The sequence below is a fragment of the Tenrec ecaudatus genome, chromosome 16 (genome assembly GCF_050624435.1).
Source record: "Tenrec ecaudatus isolate mTenEca1 chromosome 16, mTenEca1.hap1, whole genome shotgun sequence".
Classification (NCBI taxonomy): Eukaryota; Metazoa; Chordata; class Mammalia; order Afrosoricida; family Tenrecidae; genus Tenrec; species Tenrec ecaudatus.
Genome location: NC_134545.1, coordinates 62,759,025 through 62,775,714, shown reverse-complemented (window position 1 = coordinate 62,775,714; position 16,690 = coordinate 62,759,025). Strand labels below are relative to the sequence as shown.

General features: G+C 49.3%; 1 protein-coding gene across 1 annotated transcript in view; it reads right to left on the bottom strand.

Annotated features, from left to right (window-relative positions):
• CCDC6 (coiled-coil domain containing 6) overlaps window positions 1-16,690 on the bottom strand; it is a 116,069-nt gene that overhangs the window by 53,595 nt on the left and 45,784 nt on the right. Inside the window, exon 2 of the mRNA XM_075534541.1 lies at window positions 5,038-5,187. Coding sequence (XP_075390656.1) covers window positions 5,038-5,187 — 150 coding nt within the window. The remainder of the gene's footprint in view (window positions 1-5,037; window positions 5,188-16,690) is intronic.

The window sequence follows — 16,690 nt, the reverse complement described above, 5'->3', positions numbered from 1 at the left end:
TTGTAGACAATCGAGCAACAGGTTGACCAGACTCCCAAAAAGAACATGAAGTGGATTTGATGCATAGAAGCAAGTGGGAAAGTTCACAATTGCTAAAAATCGTATTAATTTCGGCAATGGCGGGTCTTCCAGGTGCTACCAGTGACTGGTAGCTAACAGTTCATCACAGAAAGTAGGAATCAAAAAGAAGACAATGTTTTACAACCGAGGGCCAGTCCTGTGAACGACATAAAGGCTGGTGAGACAGCTGGCAGATCGTGAGAGCATTCTTATCCACGTTCTTATCCACGCGGCAAGTGCCCCGACCGTATGGGGCGGCCCCTTGGTACATCGCTCTCCAGAGCAAACACCACCAGTAGGAGGACAGGACTCGGAGTTCTCAGAGTCAGGGGGGCAGAAGGTGGTTTCAAAAAGGAAGGGCAAAATTGGCATCAGATGTTTTCATTTCCTTTTAAGAACTATGGCATCACCTAGCTGTAAAAGGAGCCCATGTTGCTTTCAGAAACACGGAGGCGCGGGGGCACAGAAAAAATTAAGGTGACCTATAAACTCACCAGGCAGGCAAATCACGGCCAGCGTTTTGGAAAACATGTCCTTTTAACTTCTAATTTAAATGCTACAGATGAAATTCTGATAAGACTTTTACTTGTAAAAAGGTATGTGCAGATTTAAAATTATACAACTAACGATTCGCCAACAACCTCTCCCTCAGGACCTGCAGAGTGGCATTTAGTTCTCCTGCTGGACTTTCCGAAAGTCCTAGAAGATTCTTTCAGACCTAATTTTGGCCCATCCATGGAACATGAACAAAAACAAGGGAGAAAAACTTTATGTGTGTGTGTTTCGATTTGATGAGAATGAACATGTATTAGGCATCAGAACTTTTTCACAAACTGGATCTTCGTAAGGGGGAAAGGAGTGTCCTTTCGTTTTCACATTTACACTTAAATAACCATGCTTCCATTTTTAAGGGCGTCAGATGCCAGTTTGGTCACGTAAGTTAGGAAGCGGGGGTCTCCTCTCCAAAGCAATGCCGTAATCACGTTTGTTTGCTTGTTTGTTCTCTCTCAGGATCACATGCTCTCTTTGAAAGGCACCTGGATTAGCCAATCACCACCAGCATGAACATCTAAGTCACAGTGGCAAAAATAAAACTGTTTTATAAGTAATCCCTCAGTGGTCTTTGGGCAAAAACTGCTAACTAACCACGTCCCAGGCGGAAGCCATCCAGTCAGCGGTCTTCTGGCGTGATCTGCGGGACGGCGGCTCTTGCTGTGTTCACCAGGACCCACCCGCAGGACACGTCCAGAGACACAACAGAGGCATCGTGCAGCTGGAAAGGGCTGTTAGGCCAGTGAGTCTAGAAGTCTGCCGGGTGGAGATCAGCTCTCCAAGCTGTGTGGCTGAAAATACTGGCCTTCAACAAAAGGATTCATTAGGAAATACATGCTCCCAAGCCTGGGTAACAGACTCCACGGAAGCCAAAGCCATGCTCCCTTACAACTAGAAGAGCCCCGCTCCCCTCAATCAGTCAAGGAGAAAAGGCAGGATTCTTGGGTACTTCTCACATGGTATGCCAGTTGCTCTCTAGAGATCCCCTATAGAGCTAGCCAAATTTGCCAGAGACCTTAACCTCTCCTCTTAAAAGCCTACTCTCAAAAGCCAAACACTGGGGTGCCTGCGGGGTTGCCTCAACGACATGCTAACTTTCCATGTGCCTATCTACGGTGGCTCAAACATGTCTTCACAGAGCCACACCTCTGAACAAGGACAAAAGTGAGACCTGGGCACAGGAAGACATGAAGATTAGTACTACAGACACAGTATATTCTCATTTTAAACACAACAGTTCATTATGCGACTAAATTTAAATGCTATTCAGCCTCTTTAGAAGAATGTACCCAGCAAAGAGACCAGACTCAAACTTGGCTGAAAGAGACTGGCGAAACCCTTGAGACTGATGTCCTTCGACCTGCTTCAGACCTGGACCTGAGCCCACCTCCGGCAATCACCTCACAGTCAAACAACAGAGGCCTGCAGAGTGAGTACCCACAGGGGGTGCACGCACAGCAGCCAACCACAGTAGACCAAGATGGCAGCAGATGCCCCCACACCCAGCTCAGAAGGTAAGAAGGGGCAGGAAACAGGGCCCTGGGGAGAAGGCAGGAAGGGTGCTGTGCACGGATGGTTGAATGGAAAACGATGTTGCCCTGCAGATGTGCGCCCGAACCGCAGTTTAGAAAAAGAGCGATGCCATTCCCTTCAGACCTGCCCCATCTCTCTCCCCAGCGGGCTCTGTCCTTTGTTACTCTGTTAACACCATCTTCAGAGCACTGAGGGGCAGAGGAGATTGAGCACTCGACCCTCTAGCCAACCCAAACGACGTCTTCCTCCTCTCCGTGTGATAAGACACAGTAGAACGAGGGCAATTCCATCCTCAACTTAGGTGCCAAAGTAATTAAGTGAAATGTTATTCCCTGTCGCAAAAGGATAAAAAAATTAAAACCATACTCACCACCATCAAGCTTCATCGCGACCCTTTAGGACCCTATGAAAACCAGCGGTTCTCAACCTGTGGGTCGCGACCCCTCCGGGGCCAAACGACCCTTTCACAGGGGTCGCCCGATTCATCACAGTAGCAAAATGGCAGTGATGAAGAAGCAACGAAAATCATTTTATGGTTGGGGGGTCACCACCACACGAGGAACTGTTACAGGGGCGTGGCACGAGGAAGGCTGAGAACCACTGCTCTAGACTACACTGGAAGTTTCTGAGGCGGTCACTGTTTACAGGCGCGGAGAGCCCCATCCTCCTCGTGGCAGTGGGCAGGGCTGGTGGTTCGGCAGCGCTGACTGCAGGCGGCGGCGGCCTGGTGCACAACCATGACTGAGCCTTCCGACTGCAGCCCCACCTGGGCCTATGAAGCCATCGGGCCTCTTTTTAAAATTCATTTGTAAAATGCGAACTCACTGATTATCGTCTAGCTTGTTGATTAAAATGTACATAAATTAAAGTAAAATTAAAAACAGACTCCCTCACATTCCTTTTCCCCTAGGTCTTTGAGTCATGGTTTCGCCCTACTGACCAATGATCGTTTCTTCGCTGCGGGGAGACACACCTGCACCAGAACGCTCGCCACCTCAACACGTGCACAATTCCGGCATCGATCACAGTCACCCTGCCACACGACTATCACAACTGACACAGGCAAATAGTTCTGGCACGCTCGTTCACACTCAGTGAAGAGCTAGTATTTTGGACACCAGGATTATAAAACGCAAAAGTCACTACATTTCCCCACGTAGCAACTTTATTTCTAGGAGGGTCCAAGTTCAAATGCTACGCTCAAGCCCCCTCATGCCAAGTGTATCACTGTAACTAACTCCCTGTTCTGTGGTTGACGGGCCATTTTTCCCTTCTTTTCCCTCGCGCTCATGGAAGCTCGTATTTTAAGGACCGACCCGGCCCTTGGGAAAACAGGCTGCCCATGAGAACACATGAAGGAGAGCCAGTCTTCCCCTGCAGGGGAGGGAGTCTGTGGAGAGAAAGGGACATCATTGAGCAAGGCTCTGCGCGTCCCACCGCAATGGCCATGTACACTGGGAAAAATGAACTTGGCGGCATTTCAAAAGTGGATCCCTGATTACAGGCTCAACACGGAAAAACAAGCCTTAACTGCACTCCTTTGGCTGCAGGAGAGCGTGCAGAATAAATTTATCTAAGTAATGCTGCTAAAGTTACGAGAAAATCAAGTCAACCGAGCCTTCTTCTCCTCGCCCTCAGTTTACTCTATCAGGTTGAACACGAGATACAAAATCTTTCCATGCGAAAGTTCTGTCAGGAATCTGACAGCGTAATGCCTGGGCACCTCTATTCACCCGATTTAAAAAATGACTGTATTTAAGTTAAAAAATGAATTGCCACGATTATCATGGGACCTTCATCCGTGAGTTAGACAGGTAGTTGAGACTAAAAAGATGGCAGAGGTACAATGTGCCTGGTCCCTTCTAGAAATGCTCTGATAGCCAGGCTTCCAGCCTCAGTGCCACAATCTCGGGGCTTTGACTGGTTCCTTCAGAGAATTGCCCACCCCCCCTAATTTACAGAAAGGGTGAATGGGCAAAAGCCTGGCTTACAGTACAAGATCACCCATGTTGAGAGGTAAGATAAAACCTTAGGAAAACTTTAAAAACACTTCCGTCTTTGTTTCAACCCTCACTAAAATGTGTTACCTCAACCAAACGAAAGAATGTCCTTTTTAATCACGCTAACTGTGTACCTGCTCACTATCTTGCACAAGCTCCGTAACATCGTGAATTGCCACTTATTCTTCCATTCACTCATTCGTAAATTCATGCTCAGTAACCCACAAACTGTTTGCCCGGGACATGGTTCGCTTTTGTCCTTTATAAGTAAGGGGTATGAGGAGGGGTAAAAGAAGCGGCTGAACCAGGGACCAAACCCTCCTCTGTGCACTGTGTCGTAGTTTAGTCAGACGCTGCATCGCCCGTTTTAATCAGCCAGTGTCTGTGCAGCGTTCTGCTCGTGCTGTTCACTCATGACATCTTGGTTGGCTGTCTGTAATTTTAACTACCACGGACACTTCTCCCTGAAAGTGACATCTCACTTCATCCACTCATAATTTAGTACAAGGCTGGCCGCTCAGAAGCTTATGATGTATGCGTTACAGGCCCCGCATAGAAGGCGAGAGACAGCTCACAACCGCCTTAATCTTCTTATTCCCCAAATGCTACACACAGCACCCATCCCTCCTCTGGCAAGGCCGGCCGGCCCTTTGCGTAGGACTGAAGACACAAAATGCCTTCCTGCCCCAAGAAGATGCGCGAAGGCACCCCGGCCAGGTAAAGATGGCACCGCTGCCATCTGCACCCGGGGATTTTTAACCTCTAAAGAAACTCAGCCGCAGCCTCATCAGCAAATGTTTCCAGCAAAGTGCTCTATCAAAGTCTTCTCTTTTTTTTTTTCCTGCAGAGGAAAATAGGCAGGGAAGATGAGAGCGCAGAAAAGATCATTTACCTGCATCAATTTTCTGGAAAGCTCATTAGTGAGGAACTCTTCTTCCTTCTCATAATTTACAGCGAGGGTTTCTTTCTCCTTCTGCAGAGCCTGGATTTTCTTGAATAAAGTATTACTGATGAATTCTTCTTCTTGCTCAGCCCTGGCTTGCTGTTTGCAAAGAAAAAAAAATTCAAGGAACAAAACAAAACACATGGTTAGGAAACAGGAAATCTGCTAATTGAAATACAGTTCATTATTTCCAAAGAGGGCACCCATTTTAATTAAAGCTCTATTTTTAACTATGAACTAACATACCCCAAGAAGCACAAAACAGAGGAACTCAGGCAGTAGCTGTGAAAATGGAGGCGGCCTCCCCGGAAGATGTTGCCTTCCTCTTAAAGTGACCCCACTGCAAACTGCCATCAAGTCAGCCCTGGCCTCAAGGTGTCCCCAGCACCACAGAGCAGCCCTCCTCAGTCCTAGGTCACACTCACGATCGCCCGCCCCTCCCCACCACCCAGGGCCTTCATAAGGTGGTCACTGGCTGGCTTTCGGAACGAGATCACCGGGCCTCTCTTCCCAGTCCTTCTCAATCCGGAAGCTCCACTAAGACCTCTCGGCAGCCTAGCAGCACACAGCCTTCGCGGGCAGAGACGTGGTGGCTGTGGTGCGGGCACCCAGTCTCCCCCGGGGAAGATGAGGACTCCACCACGGCCCCGCCCATGCCGCATTCACAGGGGGATGGACCCGTCACTTCACAGGGTTCCCCCAGTCAACGACCAGACGGCAGCCCGGATCCTGCACGGATCTGTGACAGCTGTAAGTACTACAGCTCAGGGGTCTGTAATTCTTCTGGTGAATTCCTTTCCCTGTTCAGTGTTTAGGCAACTGGCACAAAGAAGTGCCATTCCCTGAAATGGGTGCGGCCAGGCCTTTAGAAAGGGCAGACAGGCACCCACCGGCGGACACGTTTGCACATTCCTTGAAGAGCGACTGACAAGAAATAAGCAAATGGCTTTAAAGTGGTCAGTGCGAGAGAGAGTGGGTCTCTAGGGGTGGGAGGGTGAATGAGAAGTGCCATCTTTTTATTTCCTGTGTAAAACGTCCCAGGGAGAGGAGGAGGGACAGGCATGGAATCTTAACGCTGCAGGAGAAAAAAGATGCAGCCGAGATGCCCACGTTCTGCAGATCAGATGCCTAACAGAAAAAACTAACCATCCTCGCAGGAAACTCGTCTTTGCAAAATGAGCTGGTTTCAAATAAGCACTCTTCCAACTGCAACATTTTGCATTTAGATGCGTTTGTCTCAAATAATGCGATCTCTCTCCATCTGCCAGGTGAGGGAGAAACCCACGAACCCCAAGCCGCCAAGCACCTATCACTTAGACAAATCCAAGAGGCCCCGAGGGCAGGAGACGCAAGGGCACACAATCACCACTCCCAGCTCTGGGTTCTGTGCCTGGTAAGCAGCTCTTCCGACAGCCACACCCTAAAATCCATGCTTTCTGCGGGTTCCACGCTCCCTGCTCTCAAGGACAACCGCCTTAGAGGAAGTGCATCAACTCCTGAAACTGCTTGCCAGGCAGGGGCGACCTCACCTCGAACACACACTGAGAAACAATGCTCTATGACAGCTGGTGGCTCTGGGAGGAAACGGCCTACACTCAAGTTCTTTCCGAGCCCATCCTGGGCAGCAAAGAGCAGCTCTCTCGCTAACAAGTCTTCATTCCATGCCGTGAGCAGCCGCCCTCCATCCCTGGCGGTTCCCTTACACAAGCCAGTGACCAGCCCAGGGGAACCGCAGAAGTTAGAGCTTCCCCTCCTCCCTCTAAACGCCACTCGCCGCTGCTCCTTCAAGATCTCCCTGTTCCTCATGCAGTGTCATGGGCAGGAGTCCAAGGCACTTATTTAGTACATATTTAACACATATATCCAAGCCCGAAATCTGTTCGAGCTACCTGTTTTTCTGGTTTTGACTGACAAAGTCCTAGATGATTCCAAAGCTGATAATTCTAAAAGTTAGAGGAAATATAAGGTCCAGAGGAGCTGTACTGCTTTGCTGGCAATTCTGGAGTTACGAACGTGCGGCTTCTTATCGATCACACTCAATTTCTTGCATGTACGACGCACTGAGCATTGGAGGAGACTGAATTCCATCATCAACAGTAGAAGGGAGCCAAGCAGAGGCTCAAAACGATGGTCCCTCCCCTCCCCTCTTACACAGGAAGGAGCTAGGAGAAGCGAGGGTCTAAGAGGGGGACCTTCTGAGTCATCCACCACCCCCAACACCCTCCCCAAGCATTAAGGGGCAGACAACATATCCGAATGTAACGTGGTTTTTAATCCTCTGCGATAGAAAGCAGATTAGTGCTGGTGTATGGCTGGGAGGAACAGAGGGACGGAGGTGGCTGCCCGTGCATATACAGAGCGTCTTTGGGTGGGTGGGTGGGGAGTGGGGCGTTGTTAACAAATGTTTTGGAATTGACTTTGTGGATGTACTGGGAAGTACATGAAGAGGCAGAAGACACTCCATAGGAGAAAGGCGGCTGTCCTCTCCTGCAATGGCATCCATGAGTCTCACAAAGGGTCACTAAGCAGTGTGGACAGAGGGTATGCAGTGCAAGGGAGTCCTCTGGGATGGTGCAGACTGTTAAGCCCTCGGCCACTAAGGGAAAGGTTAGTGGTTCAAACCTCTTACAAGGCACAAAGCTTCCTTGTTAAGAAAGTTCTAGCAATCTGCTTTGTAATAGCCAAAGCCTAGAAAGCCCAATGGGGAACCTGTGGGGCACTACTGAGTCAGACGCACGCAGTGGAGACAGGTTTAGCTGTGGGTTTTGTCTACTTTTTAGAGGGGGTGGAGTTGGTAATTCAGGAACACATTCGGTTTCCTCTGTTAGGTACTGAATGCAGGGGCAGTAAGCTAAATAAAATGCCTCCCAAAGCAAGGACCTGCCCCCGGTGGTGGGCAGCTGGGGTCCGGCCAAGAATAGCCATCCCTGTAGAAATGCCACTTGTGTCTGGGCAAAGTCCATGAAATAGAAAAGGCCAAAATAAAAAATTCAAATTAAAAACGAAAAGGCCACTTTCAGGAACCCTGAATGAACACAAGGAAGTGTTCCCATGCCTGTGTCAGTCTACCTCCCGTGGCCACGCGCATCTTAGCAGCAGCTTCCTGCAAGGAAGGTTTCTCCGACTTCTCGGCTCTATCTAGAATTGTGGGAGGATACTGTCCTGCTTCCCACATCCACTGAAAGCGCAGAGAAAACCACCAGGAAGATAAGATTTGCAGTCCCCCAACCCCAGCTCACCCTTTTACCCGCCCACCCCACCATTGAGTACAGATAAGTGAGCACATAAATGACAAAAAGCAAGGTGCTAGGTCCAATCTAGCTGCACAGAAAAATCACACCCCCCAAAAAATCAGGTTTTATTTAAGAAAGGATCTGACACAGCCACTGACAAACTGCACACTCTCTGATTATCAGAGAATGCGTCATGCATCATAGGAAAGGATTAAGTATTCATTTTGGCTTCTATTCCCTGCTGCTTTCTCCCTGGGCTGTGTGCATTATCTCAATCTCCCTCTTAGTTCTGGTTTTTCAGTTGAGCTGTAAAAACAATTACTTTTCCATTCTCCTCCCCATGAAGCAGCCAGGAGCCCGGCAGACAAAGCCAGAGAGCAGAGGCGCAAGCCCCAGACTCCATTTGTTAGGCACTGCAGAGCCCTGGAGTGGGAATGGCCTCCAAAGGGGTAGGTAGCATGCGCAGGACAAAGTGGGAGCAGCCAGGAGTGGGCCGGAGGGGCGGTGGAACAGGCTGCCTACATCCTCCTATCACGGGGTTTGGCTGGAGGGTTTCTCTTCCACCTGAAAAATCTCAGAACACCTCAGCATATCCACAGCCAAAGCTAACCGTGGCCTTTCAAAGGCTATGCAAATGAACTCAAAATTCGGTAATATTTTAAGTAATATAAACACTCATTGACAAAGAAAATGTGGATGACAAAAAACAGGAAGCTCTTTGAAGGAAGAAAACTCCTATGTCGTTGAATTAAAAACTGGGGAAATCAAAGAATCTGCCCTTATGTTTGCATGATCAATCTGTTCCTCTTTGCTGTGCTGAGAAATAAGAGCAAATTTGGTATAGCCACTGACTCCTTACTAAGGCCTGCTATTGAATAGATTGGCCCTCACCCCGCAGTACTCACTCAATACCTGTTCAACGAAAGACTAGAGTATAAAGCCTCCTCTTTCTCCCTGTCTTTCCCCATCTCACCAGAGTCAGTATTTTAATTTTCTTTTTTAATCATTTTATTGGGGGCTCGTACAACTCTTATAATCCATCCATCCATCCATCCATCCACTGTGTCAAGAACATTTGTACATTTGTTGCCCTCATCATTCTCAAAACATTTGCTTTCTACTTGAGCCCTTGGGATCAGCTCCTCATTTTTTCCCCCACCTCCCCAACAGTCAATATTTTTAAAAGTAAGATGAGAATTTGGAAAGGGGACGTGGAAAGGGGAAGTCAGGAGAAAGTTGCCAAGGAAAATGACTAAAGGAAAAATCCTTAGAAAAAATTATTTTCTCCTGACTCATGCCATATTGTGGGGAGTGGGGGCGGGCGGGAAGGGAGGAGGCATGCCTTAGATGAAAATAATGATCGGTGGTTCAGGAAAAGACTGTTTGTTCTGACCCACGGTTATCGTGTCCAGGGAACAAATCTGACAGGAGATTCCAATGTGATGGTGTGCTACCTCTATGGTCATTGTCATTTTGGAGATTAAAAGTTAGTATATTAAGAACAAGTCTCTAAACCAGCAGTTTCAACCTGTGGGTCCCAACCCCTTTGGGGGGGGGGGGTCAAATGACCCTTTCACAGGGGTCGCCCGATTCATAACAGAAGCAAAATCACAGTTAGGAAGTAGCCATGAAAATAATGTTAAGGTTGGGGGGTCACCACAGCATGAGGAAGGTCGAGAACCACTGCCCTAAACAGCAGCAGCGACTGCTGCTGAGAAAATCCAAGTGCCCACCACAAAATCATGCAGGATAGCTCCGCATGCTTTTGTGTTGGGCACTTGGATTTTTAAGAAGGAAAAAGGCTTGTGTGCACAGCAAGAAAGTACAGGCAACTATTTGATAGTAGCCAAACATAAGAGATACAATCAGAGGAAGGATTGAGTACCAAGCTAATGGACGTGCATTTGGCTTTTAAAATTGCTTTTAAGTTAGTTAGAAATGCATTTAACAAAGACCCATAAAAGTAAGGCACGTTGAAGTTCTAATACTTAAGAATCCTGGCAGGTTCGACTGCTTAATTTAAATGTATTATTCTGATGACTAAAATTTACTTTTGTGCTGCTTAGTGAAATCTACAGCCCAGTCCCCTTATTTGACTTGAAGTAGCATCTGAAACCAGACAGTTTTGCTAGAAATCCTCAGCCAGCCTTTGGATGGCAAGCGGGGAATCTGAAATCCTGTCATTTACTGGGTGGCCTAAACCAAAAAGAGCCAAACCCAGCACCGTCAAGTTCAACTCAGAGCATCCCTACACAGCAGAGTAGAACTGGCCAAGGGCCGTCCTCGGCTGTAACCTCCACTGAAGCCCGCTGCCACATCGTTCTCCCAAGGAGCAGCCAGTAGGTTCAAGCTGTCCGCGGTTTTTCTTGCATCTGAATGCTTCAACCACTGTGCCACCAGAGCTCCTTACTAGGGGGACACCATTATATATATATTGACCATTCTGGGAGATGTTCAGAGGTCAGCAGAATCTCTTATGACTGATGTCCCCTGCCACCAATCTGTAGCAGACCCCTTCTGTGCACTCCCTATGAGACGCAACTGCTGCATAGCTCCACATCGTGCACCTCACTACATGAATTCGACATCCCCGTTGGTCCGATCCTTGGCTGAAGGAGATCAGCGCACTGGTGCTTGTTCAGATTTGCTGCTGTTGCTGGCGGGTGTCTTCAAGCCAGTTCAGTCTCACGGCAATCCTACTTTCAACAGAATGAAATATCACCACCATCTTTGCAGCCGTTCGCTTGCAGCCCAGTGTTGCAGCCCCCGTGTCCATCCCCTTGGTGAGGTCTTCCTCTTTTAGCTGTGCCTCTACTTTACCAAGCCTGATGTCCTCCTCCGGGATCCGGTCTTTCCTGACATGTGCAAAGTCTCGCCATCCTTACTCCGAGGAGCACTCTGGCTGTAACTTCTCCAAGACGGATCTGTTTCCGCAGCCAATATTCGTCACCAACACCACAGTTCAAGTGCAGCCATTCTTCTTTGATGTTCCTGATTCAGTGTCCAACATCCACATGCCTATGAGGCCACTGAAAACACCATCTTAGTCCACAAAATAACATCTTTGCTTTCCAACACTTTCAGGAGGTCTTGTGTAGCTGATCTACCCAGGGCAATGTGCTCTTTGGTTCCTTGACTGCTGCTTCCATGAGCATTGATTGTGGGTCCAAGCAAGCGGAAATCTTTGACAACATCAATCTTTCTGTCTATCACGATGTAAACACCTGTCTATCATGATGTAAACTTATTTAAAGCACTGTAAGTGAGTTATAGAAGGTCCTATCTAGAGCTTAGATTTACCATGACACGGAGGGCCAAACTCTGGAGCCAGGCTGCCTGGGTTACAGTGTGGCTGCACCTCCACTGCTGTGTGATCCTGGGAAGAGTCGGGTGACCTGCGCCTGTGTTTGCTCCTCTGGAACTGAAAATAATGGCGCCTCCCTCGGGGTTGGTTGTGAAGAAAAACCTAAATAATTCAATGAGTGTTTCACAGAAGCTTTCATGAAATGCATGCCTCAAGAGCCACTGAGGGGCGGCGGGGGGCGGACAGGGTGATTAATACCATGAAGACTTCTGAGGTCTCCCATCATTAATGAAAAGAGGAAAGGGACAAATTGTGATAAATCCATGAAAAGAAATACAGTGGAAACATGAGAAACAACACTGTTCGAATATACTGACACAAAACTACATCCAGCCACAAATGGCTATGTGAAATCCATGTGTAGAGGAAGCGGCTTCAAAAACGTTTGTGGAAAAAATGGAATTAAAAGATAATGGAATTTTTGCCAAGACCTTTTGAAGTCCCCTCGTATATAAACTAGAAGACCTCATGTTGAGCTCTAAAATATCACATACACAAAAGACAAAAACTACTGTGTTATAAAAAAATAGAATCCCAAATGCATACACTAAACACCTTACTTCACGCCCCACAAAGATGTAACATTCAAAGACTCATAAGTGAAAAAAATAACGACTTATAGTCTAATGTACTGGACTAGCACTAGCGAGACCACCAAAGGAGTTTGAAGCCGGTTTGGCAAAGAAAATACGACTTCGTGAGGTGCTTGTTTATGTCCATCTTGTGATCTGCATTCCGATGGCAAATTCAACATACAAGCTGAATTTAGAGACTGCAATAAATAATTCCCAAAATCGGGCACAGAGAAACAATGGAAACTATGAAAGATATTAAGTAGATGCTGTGCCGGAAACAGGACTTCATCCAACTAAAGGTATGAAAGAGAAGCAGAAAAGGGGGAGGCAGACGTTCAGATGATGGCGGCCGCTCGCGGAGCTCATGAAAGGGCTGGCTCCACCAAGAAGGGCTGTGGTTTCCCTTGGCTCGCTCACGGCTGGAGTCCGCGGGGGAGAGCTGAGCCAGACTCCCCCAAGATCAGGAAGCCATACTCGGCTCCACCTCTGGACAGGAGAAGCAGCCACCTGTGCCCCCAAATTTCAACCCACCACACTCAACCAGGGGGCTGCCACCTGCTGCATACGGTATCTCCGCCTCTTTGGAAGGCACACCATTTCTAAACTCTCCTAAAGATTCCAGTAACTGATCCGCCAGGGAGAGAAGAAACTGTAGAATTTGGTTAGTCCTTTAGGCTGAATGTAAGTTAATGACCAAATTAAGTACTATCTGAAGGTTTTGTTTAATCTGACAACACGTGTTGGTACTGCAAAAGCAATTTTCTCCCTGGAAATAGCAGCGCCTCCCTGGGAAGCCACTTTCCCGATTCTCAACCAGTGCTGCATTGCACCATCTCCCCGGAGCGCGGAGCCATGAACAGTGACACCTGGAGGGCCAGCAAGAAATGGCCAGCCTTGTTTTTCCAGCTCTCACAAGTTTTCCATCTTTGGCAGGGTGCGGTCGCATGCCGCTTTTGCTATCGCTGTTAATGGAAGAGGTCTCCTTCTCTGACCGATTTCCACCTTACACTGTGGTTCTGGTTCTGGCTTTTGTGGGTTTTGGCGTACAAAGCGGTCAGCCAAAATCCCACCCTCTGGGTAAGGCCCCCCAAGGTCTGAGCATCACAGAGACACAGCCCACACACGTGTTCCAAAAAGTGTCACAAAGCAGGGGCCTCCGCAATGGGAGACGGTGCTTGTGGCCCACTACTCACATCACATATTAACTTAAATCCAAGGTCTTCCAGATGCTTCACTGCTGTCCCCACTGGCTCAGAAGACAACGCCACCTCCCCATAGCTGAGGTGTCTACCAGTGATTCCCAAGAAAAACACCAGGGCCACACCCTCAACAACTCCCTCTACTGGGGAAACTGTTCCTGGAAGTTGTCAGCCCTGGGGCTGGGCCTGGGGCACAGAGAGATGAAGTGGCTCTGGTTATGTATGATGGGGAGATGTGAGCTAATGGATACCTAGGGCCACCTGTGCATGGAAAAGGACTTGGACGGGGCCGCCGACTCGGAGCCATCAACAAGGGGTGCTCCGTGGTAACAAGAACTCGGTGGAAACAGGAAGCAAGGCCAATTATAGACCCCCAAAGCACCTCCCATTACCCCTCTAACTCCCGCACGCACCCCACCGGCTGACATTCCCAAAGATAGGGTTGTCCTAAAGGAAATTAAAAGCAGCAACAATCTGTTCAGAACATGAAACTCACTGCCAGTCAATTTCACCTGGGAGGCAAACACCAAAACCAAACTCACTGCCATGGAGTCAATGTCGAATCATGACAATCCTATCGGATGGGGTAGAACTGCCCTGTGGGTTTCTGAGACAGCAACTCTGCAGGAATAGAAAGCTTCATTTGACCGCAAATCACTTTTATGCTAGCTTGAATTCTGACTTCGAGCCATTCAGCCTGTGCCCAACACAATCCTTCCCTGCGCCAGGAAGCCTGTTTTTCTAAACATGCCCCCCCCCCCAATTTGACATGGTCAATGGTAAGCCTTAGGCCTAATGCCAGTGTGTTATCCACATGTGCACACCTCCTTCAATACACAGCTCCCAATCCGAGAAGCTGGCAAGCAGGAAAAGGGCCTACATGGCCATCAGGTTTTTACATTTGATTCAACTCATACGACGCAGGCAGCCCCGAAGACGACACAACAAGTGCTGCATGAATGTGGCACGGAACAGCCCAGCCCAGTTCCTGCCCTGGAGGGGCATATAATCCTCCTGGGAATCAAAGGAAAACAACCTCATTAAGCCATATATTTTGCAATTGGCCGTGGAATGGTCTTAGCTACATAGCATCACCTAAAGCCTAAAAGGATTTAAAACGGGATTAAGCTGCACAGAAGGAACGGCTGTGTTATATCCACTACCGCTACAGAGAAAACATGGGCAGCTATTACGGCCCGGCATTGAGGCCGAGCACTGGCAGAGTAAGTCACCGGCACCCACCATTACAGGTGTGTGGTGGTACAGCCGTGAACTCGGTCAGTGGCTAACCAAGAGTTTAGTGTCTGCAGCCCACCCAGAGGGGCATCTCTGAAGAGGGCCTGGCAACCTACTTGTGGAAAATCAGCCACTGAGAATCATATACAGCTCTTCTCAGACACACATGAGGCTGCCATCAGTTAGGGCTGACTCAGTAGCAGCAAACCACACACACACACACACACACACACACACACGCACGCACACACAATCCCATGAATTTTATTCCTACAGTAGGAGCAACTTACCCCAAAGCTCCAGCTAGTAGGGAGCAGGCCTGCAATTCTAACCCAAACACTGGCTGACTCAAAAGTCTCTCAAGGACCTGCCCTCAATATTCTAGCAGTGACACTTCCGCTGGGTGTCCACTGGGTGTCCACTGGGCCCGAGGGTGTCCAGTGGGCCAATGGGTGCCTCCTTGTGTTCTAGAAGCCACTGGTCTCACAACTAAAACCAAGGTCATTTATGCCACAGGGTACCTGCGCATCACAGAGCATCTCACCTGGGGGAAGATTCACGCTGCAATTTGCTTTCCCATGTCAACTAAATGTTGGGTGACTGGCGGGTAATCTTTAGAAACTGCAAATGAGCCACGTTCACTCTTGCTACCAACCCTGTAAGTAGAATACATAGTTCCTAACAAGGCACACACCACTACGTTTACTGTTCCTGTGGGCTCCCCCCTGTGGGGCTGCTCACCACAGGGTTGGGGAGTCACACGCCCCAGCCACTCCCTGCAAGGGAGGAGACGGCTGCTCCCCGGGATGATGTACCATCGCTGAAACCTCCTATCCCATCGTTCTGAGTCGGAATCAACTCAACGCAGCGGGCTGGGTGTGGAGACACACACTCTGGTCATGTCTCTGGACTTCAGGTGCCCTTTCTGTCAGACTCTGACTTAACAGTGTCTGTGGGGAGAGAGGGGCGACCGGCCAGAGGGGCCCACAGTCTGCCTGAGGGTGACAGGCCAACGAGCACACAGATTCAACAAAAGAGCGATGCTGCCAGTCAAGAAAGTCACCCACCATGCCCGCCCCGCCAATCTCAGGGCAGGGATATGAGCCAGCCGGCTCCGAGGACACGAAACCACCTTACCAGAGAAATCCCCATCCAAGGCACCTCTCTCCAATCTCACCCAAACACTTCCACCCTCCGGCTCCAACTGGCCATTGCAGAGCGACTCCACCCGTCAGCACACCGTAGTGTGTTCCCACCTGGCCTCAGCCAGGGACAGAGGTGGGCACCCACTTGTTGGCACCAAACCTTGAAGGAGCAAATGCTTGGGGGGGGTTTAATCCTCGCTTCCTTTGTGCCCTGGTGGTGTCGTGGGTGGTGCCAGTTTGACCTCACCAGCTGCTCCACAGGAGAGAGGCGAGGCCGCAGAAACAGAGGGGCCAATCCACTCTGTCCTAAAAGGGACGCTAGCAGTCAGAATCCATTCGAAGGGAGTGGGTCCGTTTGGTTGGTTGGTTGGGCCCTCCTTGTGCCCTTCAAGCCCTCAGAAAGTCCTGTTCCTAACTCTGAGTCAGGACTGTCTTTCTATCACCCTCAGGGCCTTTGTCCCACTGCCATCTCCTGCCATCAGGCCTACGTCAGTAGCCACCCAGCGGGCCCTGGGGAGTCTTCCTCACTTGCTCCGTTCTGCAGCCACAGGGTCCTCGCAGAGTAGGAAATCCCACCACTTCACGGATTGAAGCTCCTCAATGGCTTCTCGAAAGGGTGGTTCCTTCCCGTGATCTGCCCAATCCGCCCCGCCATGCTCACTAGCTGGTCCTGGCTCAGGGCTCCTGAGCCCTAGCCGTGCCCTCTGCCAGCTGGCTGGCTGAGCCTTGTCAATTCAGGTCTCTTGGACAGGGCTGTGATGTGCCCAACTCTACAGCCCCATCACCCCCACGCCCACCCCACCCTGTAGTCTCCTCCCCATCAGGGTGCTGGTGCTCACTGCCACCAGCT